Here is a 23,080-nt window from a genome sequence, read left to right on the forward strand (position 1 = left end):
TGGGAAACAGTGTGTATGACTAACCAGATCCCCTAGACACAGAGGAGAAAGAGGCAAATCACAGAACTTTAAAGCTTAAAGGAATCTCAATGACCACCTAATCCCATTCTCTGCAAACTCTTTTCAAGTGTGGATTCTTTTGTTCAAGAGAAATCTTATCCTGAAGATTGATATAAAAGCCGAGATGCTCTTACTGAATCAGGGAGGAGCTGCCTGGAGCCTAACCCATTCTGATCCCATTCTCTCACCGCCCCCACCACCACCCAGCAGCTCTTATGAGGGCTCCAGGGAACCCCAGGGTTCCTCAGAGCACAGTTTGAAAATCACTATTCTAACCAAGCCTCCTCCTTCTACCGCCAGGGGATATAAAGCCCAGAGAAGCTACCTGACGTGCCTGAGGTTACACAGCAAGTCAGAATCCTCAGCAATCCTCTTATCTTCCTTCAACAATTTTTCCATGATGACGCTTGAGTCCTCTAATGAACTGCCTTTTGTCTCCCCAGACTGTATGTGTGTTTGTATTTGTGTGTTTGCACCCATGCCTGGTGTTCCCAAGAAAACCTAACAAACCAGTCCCTGCTTTCACTCTGAAGCTTAGAGTCTGCAGTTTGGACATAGGTCTCGGCTGACCAGGAGAGCTGGAAGCACAGGGCAAAAAGGCAGGGGGCCGTCAGTGCTGTCCTGCAGGTGACCGGGGACTTCTGTTTTTAGCCTAACTTGGGTCCAGTTTCTGCTCTTATAGGGATGCAGGTAGTTCTCACAAAGACACCTGAGAGCTGGCATCCAAGTCAGAGCCCGGCCTAGTAGCTGTGGTCACCTGACTGAGCCCCTAAAGCTCTTCCTTTCTCCATCTGTAAAGGGGAAGGTGAGGGAAAATTCCACCACGCAGCATGTTATGTCCCAAGAGGTTAGAAGTTGAGTAAGTTAATGTGTCCGATGGCCGGTTATGCTGTGAGTGAAAAAGTAGAAGCAAGGACCCAACATTTGTTCTACAAACTGGCTGCTCCCTTCAATCTGCTGGGAAGGCATGAGTTTAGAGGAAGTAGTGGAGAAGGGCTTTCTGATTAATGTGCTCTGTCAAAGAAAACACTATTATCAGAATGAAACAAAGAGCTCATGCGGTGCTTCACTTGCAGGACCTCATATGAGGGTAGGTCCTGTTATTTGCATTAGAGTGACTTAAGTTATTAACTAACTAGTTCAATGGTTCAAGGTGACATGACTAGAAAATGATGCACCTAGATTTGAATAGAATCATCTAACTGCAAAAAAAAGAAAAAGAAAAAAATTGTCTAACTGCAAAGTCTGTGTTCTTAACCACTGCCCTATCCTACCCTTCCACCTTACTGCTGGGGTGGGGGGGGGAGGACGACGGGATACACAGGAGGATGACTCCGCTGGGGCTGCAGAGATGGGCACCACGGCTAGATTCCTGTTTCCCCTCCAGTTTGCCCAAAAGAGAGTTCCCAGCAAACGCAGGATCCAGCAAAGCTCCCAGAGGCGAGAATTCTCAGCTTGTTTACTGACTCCCCGGGTGGGGAGCGGGGGAGCCGGGGTGGGGGGTGAGCTGGGCACAAAAGCAGGATAAAGGTAAACTTTCTGTGTGTGAGAACCGTTCCCCCTCCAAGGAGCCGTGTCACACTGTATGTCACCGTCATCAAAGGGGTTGTGCATAAACCTGAAAAACCAAACGGACCTGTCTGTAGGTGTTACTTATATCACAAGGCTACAGGTGCCTGTGTTTCCACCGTCCGCCGGTGCTGGGAGTGCCTGCCTTCTCTTGCCTTGAAAGCCTCCTCTTTGGACCCAGCACCGCCGTCCTCACGTAAGCACCTTTTCTTTGCTCTTTTGGATAAATCGTACGGGGCGTCAGGGCTTTGTGGCTCTGGTGGGGGGCCTGGGTCTGTGGGTCCGTCCCCAGCTCCAGATGGCCAGGCCTCCTGCCACGTCCATCAGTCACAGTAACTCCCCGGAGCTGTTTGGCTGGGATTTAACTGCTGGCCTGAGAAAGACGTTTCTGCTTCCTCAGGCTGCGTAGCCACCCAACTCCTTCTTGGCAGCCCCTGCTCCTCTGGGTCACTTGATTAAACCAAGGGGAACTCATGGAGAGAGAATGCATACGGGCACGCCATTCTCTACCCTTCTTCAAGCTAACCTGAGGAAGGGAAGCTGGATTTTACACCAACAAATATTCAGCTTCAAGAAAAGCCCACCTCCTCCTGCCTAAGTGCCTCCTTTTCCCCATTGGCCTGTTCATGGAGCACCCCCCCTTGAAACAGAAAAAAATAGTTGCCTTATTACAGTTTGGGGCATTTTTCAGGAGATTGTCTGAACATAATAGCTTAAAGGAAATCCGTTCTGCACTCTCACACCTCCTCAGTATAGATTGCTTCCAGAAAAGCAATGGTTAGGCTTTTTCCACTGTATTCTCAGACCTTTTCAGACTCTGCACTGTGAGGTTCTTGAGCGTTCGCCCCCTGCTGGCAGACTGGTGTAGCACATGCTCCGTTCCCCATCAGGAGCTGAGGACCCACGTTCATTCGGATGTGCTGAGAATTTTACAAATTGAAAACGCTGTCAGAGGTCATTAGGGGCAATGATCCCTAATTGTCTTTACAGAGGAGGAAACTGAAGCCTAGCAAGGTAAAGTGATACAGGGAGATGGCTTCATGTTTTAGTCTAAAGACCCAGGAGAAGAGGTTGTTTGCCCTTCTGAGTGAAAGCTTAATTCTTTTGTCCTCATGTTCTCTGTTAGAGGGTTTTTTTGGTGATTCAAACTGTTCTTGATAAGAGTTTTCACAGGTTGGTTGTCTGCTTTTCTGAGAAGCTTTTCTCACCTAAGTAGCAACCTTTAGAATATTGATGACAATTGATTCCCCCATCCCCTGCTGGGATGGACATATGTGTTATGCCCGCTCATCTATATATATATTACCTAATTTTATTAAATCTTTGGGTTATCCTGAGTATTGCATGTTAAAATCTCCATTTGAGAGATGAGCTCAGAGAGGGTCGTGGATTTTGACCCAACACACCTTATGTGAAACAAAAATAAGGAATAAAAACTAAAATTTCAGCAGGCTGAGTAGTAAGAAATGTGTCCCACATCCCTTTCCTTGTGGGTGGCAGAGGTAGGATTTAAATCCCAATGGATTTAACCCAGCTTCCCAGGTAGCTCAGTGGGTAAAGAATCCACCTGCAATGCAGGAGCTGCAGGAGATGCAGGTTCCATCCCCAAGGTAGGAAGATCCCCTGGAGAAGGGCATGGAAACCCACTCCAGTATTCTTGCCTGGAGAATCTCATGGACAGAGAAGCTTGGCAGACTCCAGTGCACAGCACTGCAGAGTTTGGACACAACTGAAGCGACTGAGCACACATACATGGGTTTAACCCAAACCCAGTGAGCCTTGTATGGGAGCCCATGGTAAACTATTCGGCACAACTCCTATGAGTCTATGCGGCACCTTCAGAAAAACAACTAAAAAATGAACAAACTGGCAAGCTTCTGATACAGGCCAAAGGAAGATGGGGAATCACTCGGCAAGACATCAGCAAAGCAGTCTCATAGCTGCTCTGGTTTTTCCCAAAAGAGCAAACACTCAAGCACCCAACCCACAATCCTTTAGCAGAAAGCATTGAAATAGTTCAACCAATGGGTTTTCCTCCATGAGTCTCTTCTGAGGGAAGTCCAGAAGGTAGGACGTGGACCCTGCCTTGCCTGTAGGGCTCGGGACCTGGTGGGCATTGGGGTATCACTGGGACTTTAGAGGAGGAAAAGCATTATTCTTCCCAGAGAGATGGCCCCAATGGTGGGATCAAGGAAGGCCCTCCCTAGCCCCCTTTACCATGGTTTACACCTTCACAGCCCATTCTGCACAGTGATGCTTTGGTGCATAAAAAGCCAATGCGTAGGTGCTTAACTGGGTGAATTTTTGGTCACATGCCCGGAGTGAAGTTGCTGATCTCTGCCAGGGTCAGGAAGGAATTTTCCTTGTCTGGCAGACTGGCCAAGGCTGGGTGGTTTGCGCCTTCCGCTCTCTCTGGAAGGCTGAACAGAGGTGCCATGGACACCACACCTGTGACTGCCGCCTCTGACTCGTGTGAGGGCAAGAAGCTCACAGGCCTGTCTCTCTGACTGTGTGGACCCCCCCGGTGCACCCTTGGTGAGTGAACCAAACTCTCAGAAGGGTTAGGAAGCCTCTGGAGGCACCAGGGACCTGAGCGTCCATGCCATTCATTCCCAAAGGTCCAGCCAGCCTTTCTCGGGCATGGAAGAGAACCCACTTGATTCTCCCCTCTTGTGCTGAAAGTGCTTGATTCTTTCCTACTTACTAGGCAGCTAAAGTGCTGACTACACTTTGGGGAGACTGAATTCCACCACCATGGGTCTGTAGACGGGCAATGAATGAGGGTTCAGAATACTTAAGAGGTCTGGCTACCCCAGGCAAAGAATGTCCAGAGGTCACAGCTGAAAGTGGGTATGGGAGGAAATGGAGAAGAGAAAATCAGGGGAATTTTGTAGAGCTAAAAGTTTGGTCTCTGTATGATTGAATCTTACTCCAATTTAGTGAGCATACTTGACCGCAATATGCAACTATAACCATTATATATGCCTATGTATATGCGTGCACGTGTGTGGCTGTGTCAGCCAAATTGGGTGGGTTCCTGAAGACAATCACGCAGCTAGGGTATGTGTTAGAGTCCATCTCATTGTTGTGTTCATGCAGATGATGAAGTATTGAGGCTCCGAGAAAAGCAAGAGGCAGAATCATGACAATGCTCCTTCTATGAGGTCAAGTCAACCAGTCTCTCAAAAAACAAAAATGTGGGGTTACAACAGCAGGCCTAGGACCCTCCCTAGGCTTCCCCTACTTGTCCTACTGCTGACTCTAAGTCTAATCCAATGCTTTTCAACCTTTTTTTTCCAGTATCACCCCCTTTTTCGTTCAATTCTTTTAAGAATTTTTTAAGGTGGACAATTTTTTAAAGTCTTTATTGAATTCTTTGCAATATTGCTTCTGTTTTATGTTTTGGTTTTTTGGCCACATACTGGGTCTTAGCTCCCCAGTCAGGGATTGAACCCACTCTCCCCTGCATTGGAAGGTGAAATCTTAACCACTGAACCACCAGGGAAGTCCCCTAGATCACTGTTTCTTAATCTTACCCCCTCCATGAAATGTTAATATCACAGATTTACCATTCATCATTTATGTACTGTGGGCTTTGTAGAGTCATAAGTCGTAATGATGGCTAAGATTTTTTTGACCCCAAGACCAATTTTTTTTTACCAATTTTTCCCCTCTATAGTCACTGTCCCCCACCGTGGGAATACATATTCTAACTTCAGGCCTAAAACTATATATCACTGGGCCTCAGTGTCCTCACTGAGAAGAGGGAACCCAAAAGCTATTGTTGCCCACCACCCTCTTCTACCTACATTAAAGAAATCCAAAGAGCTAATTGAACTGAACTAAAAATGTTCAGTTATTGCAAGGACTGTAGAAGGCCCAAGAAGCTGGGCTGCTGAATACAAAGCAGCCATTATTCCTGAACTTTCACACCTAGGGCCTGCTGGTTAAGTGGCCAAGGTCTTTTGTGGAAAGTCCAAGAGTTAACAATATCCCCTCCTCCCACTGCAATAGAAAAAATAAAAGCTGCTGCCCTTTATAAAACACATTTTTCCACAAAGCAAAAAATAATTATAGAAGAAAAACAGCACGCTGTATACCAGAAACAGCCTTTTAAGAAAACAATGGATATAATTTGCCACAGAGGGAACCCCCCAAAGGGAATCAGATACAGACATCACCGAGTACAGCATTGAAGAGATCACAGTGCCAGTGAGTAGGCTGGTGCAAAGAGAAAAAAAAGAAATCTTTCTAAGAGGTAAATATTGCACTAGTCAAAAAGATTCCTAATTTTTCTGTGATCAAATTCAATTTACCGAATGACTTTTGAGAGCTTTGTCAGGCAGAAATGAAGAAGCATGTTCCTACTGTTGCATCCTATATCTGGAAAATTTCTAATTAACACCGGAGACCTGGGAACTGTTCTTCACGTGGAGGCTACCTCTCCTTTCTCCAAGCCCACCCGTGAAGGTCATGTCAGAGGTCTGCCACCCTCTTCTCCCATTTTCTGAGCCTCCGATCCAGAGGGGTAGGGGGTATTTTTACCTTGAACCGTCACTTAGGAGAACTTTTCTGGGGTCAAGTCCAGAAAGCAGAAAGGGCTTTGGGCTCCCACCAAGCCTCTTCCTCCCTCATAAGCTCCCACCCCCATCCCTCCTCATCCAGCCACCTGCTCAGGGATATAAAACCAGTCAATCCGTGGGAAAATCAGAGTCCAGACCCAGGCAGCCTTGACCTCTGTTTGATACGGCTCCCAGGGGGAGATCCAGGAACATGATAATCTGCTGGGCACGTTAACCCTCTCCGGGAATCAGGAAGGAGACTTCCTAGTGAGGCCTGGCAACTTTCCAGCGATGCCCAGGGAGGGTGCCTACACGTGAGGATCTGAATTCAGTTATTTCTCTGTCTGGAGCAGAGTTCTCGTGCATATCTGAGAGTGATGATGGTGACAGATTTGCAAACAGCCCCAAAGAATTGATCTCCGGTTCTAGAGTCACACAGTCCCTGACCCTCTTGGGATCGAGATCCTGTTTGTCCTGGTAGTGAGCCTGGGATATGCCTGTGAGCAGATGAGGCTGTGAGTGTTTGTAGAAAGGAAAGCAGATGGGTTGAAAATTGGAAAAAACTTAATTCCCTACACTGTAGGGTATGTGACTTGGACAAAGTTTCACAGGTTTCTTGGGCTGTAATTTTCACAACTGTAAAATGTCTGGATGCGGGAAAAGATTGGACTGACAGTAATTTCCAACATGCCGGACCACTCATGATACGTGATATAAATCCAGTCAGGAGTAGGCAGACATTTTCTTGAAGCGCCAGATAGTAAATATTTTAGAATTTGCAGGCCTAAAGGCGAAATCAAGTACATTATGTACGTATTATATAACCATTTAATATGTAACCATTTAAAACTGTAAAATCATTTTTATCTGTGAGCTATTCAAAAACAGGTGGTGGACTAGACTGTGCCTGGAGGTTATGCCTAGACCCTCTGATCTAGGTGATGCATGGATGACTAATTTTTATTTCAATGCTTATGTCTTTTTTTTAATGTATATTAAATGAATACTGGCTTTCCATTTATAGTAGTGATATAAAGTTTTCCTTTTAAGTAAATGCAGTTATGTTAAATAATAAGGGAGGTGATTTTTTAAAATAAATTAAGTTATCATGGGGCAGGCAAATGACTAAAGTTTGGGAAGCACTGGACTAGGTGATTTATAAGTTCCTGACCATCTTAAAATTCCACGCACTTAATAACCCAAGACCTGGAATCTAGTCTTTGCTTTGCCACTTCCCAGCTGTGTGGTCTTGAGCTGCCGTGTCCTCTTTGCTGAAGGGGTAGAACCAAGTATCTCATCAATATTATTGCAATAATAATAAGAGAATTTCGGTGAACAGATTTTTCTAATTCACCAAGAATGAATTTTTTTTTTCTGAATTGTGGGAATATGGGAAACAGCAAAGGGAAATTTGAAAGAGGAGACTAATGTGGGCAAGAATGCTTGCCCCTTCTTTTCTATCCCCTCTCCAACCTCAATCAGACATCTTTTCCCAAAGCTTCCCACTTGCTGGTGTGCAGAGCAACTAGGATCATGACTTCTTAAATAGACCAACCTGAGTTGTCATTCAAACTCCATCACCTACCACCTGGGTGGTATGGGGTGTGTCATCTGGAATCTCAGAGCTCCCATCCCCAATCTATAAGACAGAACACCTACCAGATCCTGACTCAGAGTAGTTGTTCTGGGGACACCACGAATAATAAACTTAAACTGCTCAGCCCAGGGCACTCAGTGAAGCAAATGTGTTACAATGATCACAAGTCCCCACTCTCTTATCCAAAACCCTGGGGTGGGACGTGCTACAGAATTCAGAATTCTTCAAGTGTCAGGAAGCTACCCAGGGTATATACTGCAGAGCACAGATTACTCCTCTCAAGGTATTGCCTGCTTGGACTGCCTAAATGCATCAATATTTTCTGCAGTATATCATATGAATATTCATCAAGTAGAACAAATGAAACTATAGCTATAGATATAAAACTTTATGGTATACTATAGTTATATATGTTTAATAAATGTATGGTTTAGTTTACATACATATAGAGAAGTAAGATATAATTATATATAAAAGTTTTATAACAATCAATTCAGAACTGCTTTTTCTGGGAAATAAGTTGGCACCAAACACATACAAATATATTTTCTGTTTCAGAGCTTTCAGATTTCAGAATTGTGGATTCGTGTTTGTGGGCATATTCACTTATAGTAATTCCTTCCCTGTTTTCAGAAGCATATTTTTAGACATTATAATCCAGAGTTCAGAGCCAGGTGAGAGAGAACAGGAAAAATAAAGAACAAGGCATTATTGCACAACTAAAGCCTTCATCCTCAAATCCCAGCTTTGCCACTTACTGGCCTTGTTACCTGGGCGATTGTCTCAACCTCTCTGCCTCAGTTTTCTCATCTATAAAATGGGGGTGGACACACAAACCTCACAGGATGTGGCAAGGATTAAATAATGTCACCGTGGAAGGCACTTAGAGGAGTGCCCGGCTCCTGGGAGACTGCATGTTGGTGTTTGCTGTCATAATTAAAAGCCAAGCGTGGGGACTTCCCTGGCAGTCCAGTGGTTAAGACGCTATGCTTCTTCTACATGGGGCATGGGTTCAGTCCCCAGGTGGGGAACTAAGATCCCTTATGCCAGTGATGCAGTCAAAAAATAAATAAACAAGTATTGCCCTGCTGGGGTCTCCTGCAGTGTGGCTTGCCGCCTCCTCACAGCCTCTTCTGCTATTACAGGGTGATGTTGGACTCAGTGACACACAGTACCTTCCTGCCCAACACGTCCTTCTGCGACCCCCTGATGTCGTGGACTGACCTATTCAGCAATGAAGAGTATTACCCTGCATTTGAGCATCAGACAGGTGTGTATGACTGGAGAAGCCCATCTGAGCTGGGACAGGCTGGGGCAGGAGATGGTGCTGGCCTCAGGTGGGCGGCAAGGCCACGATGGCCTGAAACGGCCAGCTCTCACCGGTATTCAGGACAGAGGGTTGCCAGAGTTCGAGGCAGGGGGAAGAGCCACTTCTGTACAGAAGAAAGCCCTGGAATCCTCACTGTAACCTCTTCCCAACTCTGTGGCCTTGGGAAACTCCACTAACCTCTCTGAGGTTATTTTGCTAATGGGTAAAGTGGAGATAACATCAATCTCCTGGAGCAATTATATTTAAACAAAATAGTAGAAACCCTTAGGCCGAAGCCTAGGACATTGTGATTGCTTGAGCAACCTGGCTTTAGCCAACATTTGCTAAAGACTTATTAGCTGTGCCCCAGACCCTGTGCCAAACACCCATCTCATCCTTACAGAAACCCTAAGAGAAATTAGTAATTATTATTCCCATTTTATAGATGAAGAAACTGAGGCACAGAGAGGATTCATGACCCACCCAAGGTCTAACAGTTAACGAAGTCTCCTGCGCATTGACTTGAGCTCTGTGCCCTTAACTATCCTACAAGGTCAACTTACAAATGACGGAATGCTGTGGTTATCAGTATTATTATAGCTATTCTCTGAACTTTTATTTCCTTATCCCTAGAGCAGGGAAGAGGAGTTCTACAAGGATCAAGAGAGCCAAACTGTGAAATATATAACCTGGCAACCAAGGAAGTGCTCAGTAAACAGGGGTCCCCTCACTGTCCCTCCAGGCCACCCTCCCCCCACATCCTCCTCTCCTAGTCCAGTTCTCTCCACCTAAGAAGGAAGCACGGGGCCTTGTGCAGGCCATAAGTCAAAGCGAGGCCAGCTGAGCTTTGCCCCAGAAACCCTCTGAGGGCCTCTATCCCCAGGTGCCGGGTGACTGCGCTTCACGGCGAGCCCGGCTGACTGCGGGCACAGCAGGTACACGCCCCGCGGTGGGGGTGACGCAAGCGCCGAGACAGCCCTCAGGCCTCGCCACCCAGCCTTGACCCTGTGTGTTCCGGCCCAGCGGGGCTCACGCTCAGGGTCAGAAAGCAGGTGGCCTCCAGGAGAGGGTGAGTCTCCGAGGACACTGTGAAATGCCCCCCTCTAGGAGGCCCTGCCTCCAGGCCAGAAACCAGAACTGCACAGACAGACCTGAGGCACATGCTTACACAGACCAGTCCCACACCCTCCCCAGCCCTACTCGTGACACACACATACCGTGACATGGTTCACTCTCACCAAGGTCCAGATTATTGCATGGGGACGCGATTCATCCAGCTGCACAGGAATGTTCTTCAAGCCTAAAGAGCGCCTTGTTCCCAGAAAGACCATGAGAAATGTACTCAGTCTCTCCCTGCCCTCCCACCCTGTATTTGGTCAAGAGGCTAAATCTGCAGGAGGAAAACGGAGCTTTCCGAGTCCCCGTCTCTTCCCTGTGTGTCCCATGATGGTGGAGCCCAGCCCCACCCACACATAACCCAGACCTGCCATCCTGGGAGCCCCCTCTTCCCACTTCTTCTACCAGGTGGTAGTGGGATGGGAGACGGTAACCTCAGAGTGGGATGGGAGAGGGTAACCTCAGGTGACTACCCCGCGCGGTGTTCCAGGAGCTTCTGCAGTTGTCAAGAGCTCAGACTTTGGCCAAGAGTGGCCCAGCTCCCTGCCATTACCAAGGGAAGGGGCTTGCCCCCCTGGCACTCGCATTTCAGAAGGAGCTGAGTGTTTCTGAGCTTATAAAGGTCAAGTTTGAGTGTGAAACAGTCCCCAGTGAGGACTAGGCTCCCTTGGGTCCCTACTGGTGGGAAGAATGCCCTGCAGGGCCTTCTGTCTTTTTGTCTCCCAGGAGGTGACACATGGGTCTGAGTGTCTGCAAAAACCTTCTGAGAGGGATGTCTCAGGAGACAGCCAAGTTCTCCTCCAGACACTGCTCTGCCAACTTGCCACCTCAGTGGCCATCTCTTCTGAGGTCCTTGCCTACCTCCTAGGAAATTCCAGCTTGAAGTCAGGGTTGTCCAAATGGCAGCTTCCTGTTTGGGTCCAAGGTCACCGGGCTGGGGCTGGCACTGACTGGCCCCGTGACCTTGGCCAGGTTTTCCCTAACATCTCTGAGAGATGTTTTCCTTGGCTAAAATAGCATCTGCCTCCCGGTGTTGGGAGGACTGACTGAGATTCCACACGTAATGTGTTTAGCAAAGTGCTGGGCACTTAGCAGGTCATCACTGCGGCCAAGACACGACATGGAAAAACAGCTTTCTCTCTCCTTGCCTCACTTTTCATATTGAACAAAAGTGACACAGGTCTCTATCTCAACCATCCAATTCAGAATTGTTGGCAGCTTAGACACTTTGAGACAAAAAGGAGAGGATGGGAGAGAGAAATGGTGTGCCTGCTGGGTAAATGATGTCTAAGAATGAAAAGTGCAGGGAGGAATAAGCAACATGGTCAGGAGAACCAGCTGTTTATGCCTCTTAAACGGCTCTAGCAGAAGCAGCCAAACATGCACCTTCCGTGCGTTAAGAGCTCAGGACCTGGCCTCTCTTAAAACCAGCACCTAGAGGCTGCCCTGCAGGCTGGCGAGTGGATGGTCACAGATTGCAAAATGCTCTCAAATGTCATGAGTTCACCCTGACCTTCCCTTCAGCTCTTTTAAAATAAAGAATTACAGATACTGGAAAATTTTATCCAAGGTGGAGAGTGGGGAGCTGGGTATATTTCACTAGCAGGTGATATTTTTAAAAGATGATTTCTCCAATCGAGTTCCAGTAGCCAAGCATCTGATAAGTCATGGAATATCCTGACTTACCTCTACTTTCTGGAACTCTGTCCTGACCCTCCACACACCCACACACCCCTAACCTGATGACCAAGGTGGCCAGGCCAATGTGCAGTGCATCTTGGCTTTGGGATCTTGCTCATACTTCGCAGCAGAGCTTTCTAGGTTGGGGCAGCTCTAGGGGTTCTTTGGAGGTCCCTTGGGGACCTGGAGTGACAGCTGAGAAGGACAAGCTTTAGACGCCCCTCTCCATCTCCACCCTCATTTTGATTCCAAAGACAGTACAGCAAAGTGGGGCTTGGCTGCAGGAGCTGGGTTATACCTATATGACCTCCTCCTTGGGCTTCCCTTGTGGCTAAGCTGGTAAAGAATCCATCTGCAATGTGGGAGACCTGGGTTCGATCTCTGGGATGGGAAGATCCCCTGGAGAAGGGAATGGCTACCCACTCTAGTATTCTGGCCTGGAGAATTCCATAGACTGTATAGTCCATAGGGTCCCTAAGAACCAGACACAACTGAGTGACTTTCACTTTCACTTTTCACCTTGCTCGGCCACTTACTCAAGTGGTTACTTGCGTGACCTCAAGAAGGGCTTTCACATTTCTCTGTCTTTCTTTCTTCATTTACTTTGTAAAGTAGGCTACATGATCTAGGACCTCGAGTTGAGGATGGAATGAGAAAACTCAAGAGTGTAGCAGAGTAACTGGCACGTACTAAGTGCTCAACAAATACGTTAGCTATAAGAGATTTTATGGCTTCCCTGGTGACTCAGCAGTAAAGAATCCACCTGCAATCAGGAGGTGCAGCAGCCTCGGGTTCAGTCCCTGCGTTGGGAAGATACCCTGGATGAGGGCATGGAAACCCACTCCAGTATTCTTGCCCTGGGAAATCCCATAGACAGAGGAGCCTGGTGGGCCACACTCCATGAGGCTACAAGCAGTCAGGTACAACTGAAGCGACTGAGCATAAGCACAAGGAGATTTTATTTGACGGGGAAAAAAAATTTGTTTTAAGTTGCAAAATGCTGATCTAATCTAATCTCTAATCAGAGAGAGAGGTATCTGGGTTCCATTGGGGGCTTTTCTTAAGTAAGATTCCTATTCCAGGTAGAGATGTTTCAGATCAGATACCCAAGAGAGTCTAGGAATTTCTAAATCAAAACCAAATAGTGAAGTATAAAATCATCAGAAAGCCTAAGGTGAGCCCCATGGCGGTGGTCACACCCCAGGACACTCCCAAGGAGAGACCTCACTGTTGGCCACCTCTAGCCTCTCCCGCACACATCTGAACCTTTGGGCAGCTGTGGCCTGGGACCGTTTAGGGCCTGGTGCTCTGTCCTTTCCAACCACACGTTCATGGCCTCGGCTTTTGGATGACACCCTGCCGGCCTTCTCATCTCTTCCCCATCCAGTTTCTTACACTGCTCCAGGCTCTTTTTTTTTTTCCCCCATGTCATGGTCTAAATCACTGTACAGGCTTGGAAGGAAAGTCAAGAAAGACTATTGGATGGGGCTAGACCAACTCTGGAGGGAAACCGGGAAGCCATGTATCATTTCAGGTCCCTCCTTGTAAAGTCCTTCCTTTCAGGGACAAACCACAATTGACGGTGCCCCGTGCTACTTAGTCCATTCACTGGCCCTCTTCAGTGCTGCTCCAGGCAAAAGACTCCCAATTTCCGATGCTAATAAATCATGCTAATTATGGTCCTGGCTGGCTAACTCAGGTCTCCTCTGACCCAGACTGTCTGCCTCCCTCTCACTGGGTCCTTGGGTTCCTTTGTTCTGCGTGTCCCTCAGTTAGACTGAGGCCCTGCTGGAGACAGCCTCATTTCCCTGAGGACAAATGTCATCCCCAAATAATAACTAATTACAAGTGACACAGGGAATTGTTGATTTGAATTGTGATCCAGATCACTGGGCTAAGTTCTTTATATCCATCATTTCTCTTCCATTTCACAGCAAGCTTCCTAAAAGATAGACACTGTTAGTATTCCTGTTTTAGAGATGAAGGCAGCTGAGGTCCAGAGAGGTTAGGAAACTTTACTAGGATTGCACAGCTAACAAGTGGAGGAAATGCAATTAACATAGTGGTATGGGGTGACCCTGATATTAACAACTACATGTTAATATTTAACATTATGGTATTGAATAAGCACTTACTCTCTGCCTATCCTTCTTCCAAGTACTTTACATGCATTGATTCACTTAATCTTTTTAACAGCATGGAGAGGTAGATCCTATTATTTCCCTTTTTGCTCACGAATTCTAGGAGGCAGGCCCCCTAAGTGTGAGATAACACACACTTTCAGTTTTAAGGGAGAATTCAAATAACAAGCTCCAGAACAGTAATTTTTCAAGGAGCCTTCTGGTACTAAGAAGGGGAAGCCATCTAGTACCTTCCCCTTAACTCCCAACAGAGCAGCACTGTTTTTTTCCAGATGAATTTCAATTTGAAGAAAATACTATTCAGCTAAAAATAAAAAATAAAAATTCTGCCTCAACCAACCCCAATTTCCCAGTCCATCCCTCTCCCTCCCCAAACTATTTAGAATGGATAAACAAGATCGTACTGTATGCACAAGAAACTATGTCCAATCTCCTAGGATAAACCAAGATGGAAAAGAATATTTTTAAAAGAATGTGTATATATGCAAAACTGAGTCACTTTGGGCTTCCCTGGCAGCTGATGGTAATGAATCTGCCTGCAATGAGAGAGACCTGGGTTCGATCCCTAGGTCAGGAAGAGCCCCTGGAGAAGGGAATGGCAACCCACTCCAGTATTCTTGCCTGGAGAATTCCATGAACAGAGGGTTATAGGCCATGGGATCAGGAAGAGTTGGACACAATGAGCAACTAACACTCTCACTTTCATAGATTAGCACAGCATTGTAAATCAACTATACTTCAATAAAAATAAATAAAATCTTAGCATGTCCACTCTAAACAATAGTCTGGAAGGAGACAACTATCCAGAAGCTTGTGAAGTTCTCCCTCAAAAGTCATCACGAGGAGGGAGCCAGCCTATGGAAGAGTTCTAACTGCCCCTAGGAGTGATTTTTAAAAACTAAATAAGTCAGCACTTAAAAATTGTGAGATTTCACATAACAATCTGGGCCTGGCAACACAGGGCCTACCTTCCTGCCTGGCAACAGCCAACTAGCAGAGCTGGGCCACAATTGTGCACTTGGCATGAACTTGCCCGTCCTCACTGTCCTCTTCGGGGGCCACTTTTGGGCATGGGCATCACCTGCTGACCCTGTGGGCATCTGAGTGCACTAGCCCAGCTCTAAAAGCTTAAGCCCTCCCTCTGAATTTGAATGCATCTCAGGTGTAGCATCGTCTCTGAGAATGTCACCACAGAATTGCTGAAAACTCCCTTTAGCCCCATAAGTCTTCTTCCCAGTGCACCTAACCCTTTAAACAGGTGTCCTGACCTAGTTCCAACTTCAAAGGAGCTGGCCAAGCCTGCTGTGTAATCAAGGCCTGGGGACCTTTGGATTAAGTCTACCAGACATGGGATGTCATCTGTCCCCAACTGGTAAACATAGGCAGAAGTGCCTCGTGGCACAGTTTCTCTATAAAGTCTAGACTATTTTGTGAATGGTACACATGTTGAGGAAAACACTTTACATTTCCAGACAATACAACCTGTTGAAGATAATATATTCTCTGGGTGAATTACCCTGTCTTTTATTTTCTCTGAGTTCATTTCTTCCAAGTAGTAAAATGGTCTTCATGTCATTCAAACAGTGTTATCATCAGTCTCTCTATCCTTCCTCTGATTTTTCAAACCTAGGTTTTATATATATACATTATATATATATATATAAAAATATATATGTGAAACATAAAATATATAAATATACATACATACACTGTACTATATAAGTATTTATATAAACTATGTACATATATTTTAATTTAATTATATTTTTATATATATATACATGTGCATGCATGTCCAGTCACTCAGTTGTGTCTAACTCTTTGAGATTCCATAGACTATAGCCTACCAGGCTCCTCTGTCCATGGAATTTTCCAGGCAAGAATACTGGAGGGAGTTGCCATTTCCTACTTCAGGAGATCTTCCCCACCCAGGGACTGAAGCCGCATCTCTTACTTCTCCTGCGTTGACAGGCAGATTCTTGACCACGCACCACCTGGGAAGCCCCTTCTATGTATATACCTTCATCCAAATTGTTTAGCCTGTGTGTCCAGTTTGGCCCCTGTCAGCCAAGAAGAGGGAGGCAAATGTGATGCAAACTTCCCACGTGCAAAGATGGAAGAGTTTAGCGGGGGCCTAATTCCCTTACTGACCAGCCATGCGGCCTTAGTAGAGTCGCATAACCTCCTAGGCCTTCAGTTTCCTCCCTGTGAAGTGATGACAATAGCTATCGGGCCCCAGGCGGGTCATTTCACTCCCCAAGCACCCACAGGGGGTTAGGCCAGCTCCCAGCCCACCCGACTCAGCTTAACAAAGCAGAGCTGACCCCGAGGAGGGAGGTGACAGGAGGACCCCTAAGTTGGGGTGAGGAGGGCGGGCCTCCCTCAGAGGGGCAGTGAGCTGTGCTCTTGAGGATGAGCAGGAATTAGAAGACAGGTTGACGCCATCCCAAGTGACCAGAAGTGCCTGTGAAAAGACCTGGGGCTGGAGGCAGTGCTGAGGGAGGGGTGGGGACGGACAGAGTGAGGAGGAAGAAGACAGGATGGCACAAACACCCCACAACCAAAAGTCTTCCCACCATCTTGGCTCTTCGCCCTCCACAGAGCCGAGAACAGCCACTTCTCTCTCCACTCTAGGGGCCGTGAGAGGCACTCAGCCGGTGACAAGAGCCGCCATGTTGGCCCCGGCCCTGGCCTCCCTCCAGGGGCGGGAGCCACACAAAGCCCGCCCTGTGGGGAGCTTCGGGGCAGACTGAGCCAGGGGAAGAAGGCGGAGCCAGCGATACCTTCCCAGTGTCCATGACACTTCTCTGAATCCTTCAGGCCTCGCTGGCCTCCAGAAATAACATGGCCATGGCCATCTCCCAGAGCCAAAGAAAATAACACGGGGGTGGAGGTGAGGAGCGGGGAGGGGCCTGGAGACTTGGCAACACTTTCCTTGGAAAGAAAGAAAGTGTGTCCTCCAAGGGCAGCGCCTAGATAGGTACCCCTGGTGGGGTTCAGCTCAGGACTGGGGCGGAAGAATTGCAAGGTTCGTAAAAGTCTCTCATGGGAATACCAGGGAGGTGAGGCCCCAGGTTTACTCCAGCCAGAACTCAGCACATGGAAACACAGGCTAGATGGGACAAGGCCACCAGAGATTTTTCCCAGGAGACCCTGGAGCCCCACCCCACCCACCCCATGACTGATCGGGGTCTCTCCTCATGCAGTAACATCGCCTCCACCATCCTGGCCAGATAGCAACTCTGATTAAAAACTTAAACAAACCTAAGATCTGGGATCCTTTGCTGTAGTGCTTACACCCAGACAAACATCTCCAACATAAAATACCAAAAAAAAAAAAAAAACTATTAAGGGACTAAAAATAACTGCAGGCATGCATACTTGGGGCAAATGGGAAAGTGAAAGTCGTTCAATGCTGTCTGACTCTTTGTGACCCCATGGACTGCAGCCCAGGCCCACCGGGCCCCTCTGTCCATGAAATTTTTTAGGCAAGAAACTGAGTGGGTAACCATTCTCTTCTCCAGGGGATCTTCCTGACCCAGGGATCAAAGCCATGTCTCCTGCATTGCAGGCAGATGCTTTACTGCCTGCGCCACCAGGGAAGCCCTAAATGATAAACAATAAAATGCAAAAAGGCCAAAACCCAACCACCATTTCTGAGGCACCGTGCGTGATCCCTGGGCTCAGCTCCTCCAAGGGGATGGGCGGACCACCTAAACCACCCCTCCAGCCTGACCCACCAATTCGCCCCTCCCTCACCCCACTTAAGAGACCAGGTTGACCCTCCTCCAGCATCTAGCAGGGACACCTGTTTCTTGTTCTCATTCCGTCGTGCTGCAGCACAGATCATAAGAAAGCCTTGCCTGAATTCCTGGTTTGGTCTCTTATCGATTTCTATTGATTAAAGAGTCCAAAGACCCGAGTCTATAACAAACCTAACGTTCAAGTTTGATCTCAATCCACTGCATGGTAGGAAAAGAAATTTCTGGAAGGGCTCTGAGTTAAGAGGAGCCTCAGTTTCTTCCTATTACCCATGTGAGAGGATTTGAGGAAGCAAAGCTGGTGTAGGTCAGGGCACATAGCAGCCTGACCAACACAAATGGGTGCTTAGGGGCAGAGAAGCCATCTCCTGCCTGATATTAGAATTGCCACAGTTCATTTGGGGATAGTGGCAGCAAATTCAGCATTTAAAGGGAGAATCATAATAGCCTTGCTGCAGTTTACTGTGGGGTCTAACTCATGAGAGACACTCTGTCATCCACACAGCCTACACCAGTCACCTCTGCCTGACTCTGCCCGCTCCTTTCTCCTCAGCCCTCTCCTTCTCTCTGGCTCTCCTCCAGCCTCCAATTCTCCTTCTGTGTTTCATCTCTTCTCTGTACTGACCTCTGAACACCAGCATGATAGAATGGGAAGAGCACTGGCTTTCGAGTTCAGACCGGGGTTCATATCCCAACTCTGCCCACCACTGGCTGCGAGACATTCAGCAGGTCCACTGTGACCCTCAGGTTTCTCATCTGTGACCTCTTGGGGGACAGGAACCAAACCTCCTATTTATCATGAATCCTTAGCTCGCAATTTGTTGTTTCATACATGGTAGGTGTTCAGTGATAATCTTTGTTGTTGTTAAGTCACAAAGTTGTGTCCATTTCTCTGCCACCCCATGGACTGCAGCACACCAGGCTTCCCTGTCCTTCACTGTCTCCTGGAGTTAACTCAAACTCTTGTCCATTGAGTCGATGATGACATCCAACCATCTTACTCTCTGTCACCCGCCTTCTGCTCCTGCCCTCACTCTTTCCCAGCATCAGGGTCTTTTCCATGAGTCAGCTTGTCACCTCAGGTGGGCAAAGTATTGGAGCTTCAGCTTTAACATCAGTCCTTCCAATGAATATTCAGGGTTGATTTACTTTAGGATTGACTGGTTTGATCTCCTTGCTGTTAAGGGACTCTCAAGTGTCTTCTCCAGCACCGCAGTTTGAAAACGTCAATTCTTTGGTGCTCAGCCTTCTTTATGGTCCACCTCTCACATTTGTACATGACTACTGGATAACCACCATAGCTTTGACTATATGGACCTTTATGTTAATAATAGCATTAAAAAATCTTCTAGACTCTTTCCTAAGTACTTGTATATGTGTTAACTCATTTAATCCACAGAATGACCATATGATATAGGGGCTATCATTATCCCCATTTTACTGATGAGAAAATTGAAGCTTTTTGAATGAATGAACAAATGAATGAATGAGTACCATGATAATTGCAAGATTTGTCAAAGTGCCTGACCAAGAACCTGGTCCCTCACCTCTTCCACACCTGATCTGTCAACCTTTTAGTTTCTCCTGGCATTGGGACGGTCTGTTGAGCACCCATCTGTGCCCCTGGGTCAGGCACAGCCACCTCTCAGCCTCTTGGACTGTAGGGTGCCCACCTCTGTCTGGGAGCATAGGGGGCTTCAATGAAGGAGTGAAGGGGATCTGGCCTTGGGATAGAAATTCCTCAAAACACCACCAAAAACAGAAGAACAGCAATACAACCAACGCTTCCACCTCCCCCATCCCCTAGAGAAGCCTGCTCTGGTGATCCGTGGTCTGCCAAACACTTGGGCAACATCTCAGCAACCCAAGATGGCCAGAGACAACACGCAAACCACTAGCCAGTGTGGGGCAGCTGTCCATAAAAGCAGAGGGAATCAAATCAGCTTCAAATGGTGCCTGGCACACCACAGGTATTTAATAAGTATTGATCGATAATTTTCTATGCTCCATATAGTCTATATACATTAACCACAAACTCCAGAACAGCCCTGTGAGTGGAGCATATTATCCCCATTTTACAGACAAGGAAACTGAGGCTCAAATATCTGTGGACCTTGCCCAAGTAGAAAGCCTTGGAACCGGGATTAAAACCCAGGCTTGTCAGGCTCTAAAGTCTGTACTCTTGATGTCATGTTGTCTGAAACCAAATACCTGAATGGGCTTTTTCTTTCCTTCTCCCCTAGTGACCCCCCCCCCCACTTCAAGGTACTCCCAAGCCATAATCAGGTTTCTCACCTCTCTCATTCTCTCTTCTGCCAATAAGTCTACACACAGGATGCCTCTGGTTTTCACTTCAGGATAGAAGGTTACTAGGGTCCCAGGAAAACACCCCAGGATGGAGGACCCTTTGACTCACCGGACAGAGGATGAGGATGTTAACAAAATCAGAGCCTCCTTTGGGGGGCTTCTAATCCTCTCCCAGCTGCCATCCCTCACTTTTCTCTTCCTGGTGCAGCTTGCGACTCCTACTGGACGTCCGTCCACCCTGAGTACTGGACGAAGCGCCACGTCTGGGAATGGCTCCAGTTCTGCTGCGACCAGTACAAGCTGGACGCCAACTGCATCTCTTTCTGCCATTTCAACATCAGTGGCCTACAGCTGTGTGGCATGACACAGGAGGAGTTCATGGAGGCTGCCGGCGTCTGCGGGGAGTATCTATACTTTATCCTCCAAAGCATCCGCTCACAAGGTCAGTGTCCAGAGCACGGGGCCTCAAGGACAGGGACTTGAGATTGGGACCAGATGACCTCTGAGGTCCTGCCCCACCACAGGACTCACGTGGTGATATTTTATTAACCGCAACTGTTAACCCAGATCCTCTACTAACCAGGCCTTTCCATATCTAGAATCTCTGCTGCTGCTGCTAAGTCACTTCAGTCGTGTCCGACTCTGTGCGACCCCATCCCTGGGATTCTCCAGGCAAGAACACTGGAGTGGGTTGCCGTTTCCTTCTCCAATGCATAAAAGTGAAAGTGAAGTCGCTCAGTCATGTCTGACTCTTCGCGACCCCATGGACTGCAGCCTACCAGGCTCCTCCATCCATGGGATTTTCCAGGCAAGAGTACTGGAGTGGGGTGCCATTACCTTCTCTCTGGAATCTCTAGCACACTAGAATCAGAGATTGGAGGTAAAATAGAGTGAGTACTAAGAAAGTAAGTTGAGTCCATTTTTTTCAAAAAATAAGGAAAGAAAAAGAAAACTAAAACATCTTCAGGGATTGCCCAGGAACCAGGCTGATACAACAAAATATTATGTTCATAAAGACTGGTAGCCATAAAAAGTGAACAGAAAGAGACTTCGGCTTAACCTTTCATTAAGCAGTGGAAGAAAATTAACTAGACCCTTTACCTTCCCTGTTTCCAGGGAGGCTCAACTAATTGCACTTTCCTTTCATCACATTCCTAATGGGCAAGGAGCAAATGGCCACAAGGCGGCGCCAGTATCTTTATTTAACACATCACATGCCCTGAAAGGGGGTCTTCTCTGATAGCTGTTAGTAAAGAATCTGCCTGCAATAAGGGAGACCCCAGTTCGATTCCTGGGTCGGGAAGATTCCCTGGAGAAGGGATAGATTACCCACTCCAGTATTATACCCACTTCAGTATCCTGGCCTGGAGAATTCCATGAACTGTATAGTCCATGGGGTCACAATGAGTCGGACACGACTGAGCAACTTTCACTTCATGCCCTGAAAGGGGCTTCTCAGGTGATACTAGTGGTAAAGAACACTCTTGCTTATACAGGAGACATAGGAGCTGGAAGTTCAATCCTTGGGTTGGGAAGATCACCTGGAGGAGGGCATGGCAACCCACTCCAGTATTCTTGCCTGGAGAATCCCATGGACAGAGGAGCCTGGCGGGCTACAGTCCATGGGGCTGTGCAGAGTCAAACACAACTGAAGAGACTTAACATGCACACACATGCCCTGAAAGAGTAGAATGTATGTGGACAGGTTTTTTTAAATCTGGAAAGGCCTTTTGAGAACATATATTCTGTTTCCCCATATTGCAGATAAAGGGACTGAGGTCCCAAGTTGTTAAGTAACTTCTCCAGGGTCACACAGAAAACAAGGCTGATTCATGGAAAGTCAGCACTAAGCAAGGGCTGCGAGATCAGAAAGACCTTTGTTCCTACCCTGGCTCTAATACATCAGAGCCACAGGACCTCTGGCACATGGTTAAACCTCTGTGAATCTCCATTGTCTCACCTCTAGGGTGGGGTAATGATACACACATCCTCAGCCTTCTTGACAGGATTCAGTGAAACATTACCTGGCATAAGCAGTTAAGGAAGCAAATACAGTGAATGACACCTGCTTTTGTCATCAAGAGTATAACCAAGAAGCAGAAATAATTTAATAAATAAAGGAAACACATTTCAGCTCAATTTAAGGAGACATTTCTAAAAGCACCTTCTTTTGTTTCATGGATGGTCAAGTCCCTTCTCTGTTCACCTGAAACTATAACAACATTTTTAATCAGTTATACTCTAATACAAAATGTTTTTGGTGTTTAAAAAAATAAAAATCAAATTAAAAAATAATAAAAAGGCTGTTTCAAAGTTATCATAGGTAGGAATCTCCCCATCACCAGAAGTAATCAAGCAACCTAATGGTCCCTTACTTGATGGACGTGCTGTGACAGGGATTCCTATGTGGACAGGAACCCAAAGAGGACCTTCCAGCTCTAAGATTCTTTGCCCCCACCTTGATCTCCCCCATCATGTGTGCCTAAGGGAACAAAAGCCCAGGACAGGGGCCCTCAGGCACTGCTTGGCTTCTGCCCTAGGAACCATGACCTCTTGAGGGCAAGGAAGGGACAAACAGACCTGCTGTCCCTTGATTTCCAGTCCATACTTGACTATTGCCAGTGCCAGTGATTTGCCAGTATCAGTGGTCTGCACAGAATGGACCTTCCTAGAAACAAGGCAAATCTGAGCAAATCATAGAATCTCAGGGAGGAGGTAGGCTCCATTCGGAACACTCCCAAGGGATCAGCCTTGCACAAAAATCCCAGCACCACAGAGAAGAGTATCCCATCCTAGGAGAAGATGCAGCTTGGCACTGCCAGCCTCAGTCAAAGGTCAAGTCAATAACGTTTGTCTCCAGGCCCCTGCAGGTCCTGTGCTGGGATCTCCCCTCTGGGGCCCTTCTGTTCCAGGCAATTATTACATCAAAACGTTCCTGTCCCTGGTCCCATCACCTCAAGGTCTGTGCAAAATGGATA

At 47.1% G+C, this 23,080-nt stretch overlaps 1 protein-coding gene across 2 annotated transcripts in view; it reads left to right on the forward strand.

Moving 5' to 3' along the window:
- The first annotated feature begins 1,687 nt into the window (after nucleotides 1–1,687).
- The window catches only part of ELF5 (E74 like ETS transcription factor 5), a 32,486-nt gene continuing 11,093 nt past the window's right edge, over nucleotides 1,688–23,080 (forward strand). Inside the window, exons 1-4 of one of the 2 annotated variants that reach the window (XM_020912251.2) lie at nucleotides 1,688–1,825; nucleotides 3,974–4,164; nucleotides 8,934–9,058; nucleotides 20,311–20,544. In XM_020912251.2, the coding sequence (XP_020767910.1) occupies nucleotides 8,938–9,058; nucleotides 20,311–20,544 (355 nt within the window). In that variant the 5' untranslated portion in view covers nucleotides 1,688–1,825; nucleotides 3,974–4,164; nucleotides 8,934–8,937. The remainder of the gene's footprint in view (nucleotides 1,826–3,973; nucleotides 4,165–8,933; nucleotides 9,059–20,310; nucleotides 20,545–23,080) is intronic. The other variant, XM_020912250.2, reaches the window with a different exon arrangement.

Source organism: Odocoileus virginianus, chromosome 10, assembly GCF_023699985.2.
Source record: "Odocoileus virginianus isolate 20LAN1187 ecotype Illinois chromosome 10, Ovbor_1.2, whole genome shotgun sequence".
NCBI lineage: Eukaryota > Metazoa > Chordata > Mammalia > Artiodactyla > Cervidae > Odocoileus > Odocoileus virginianus.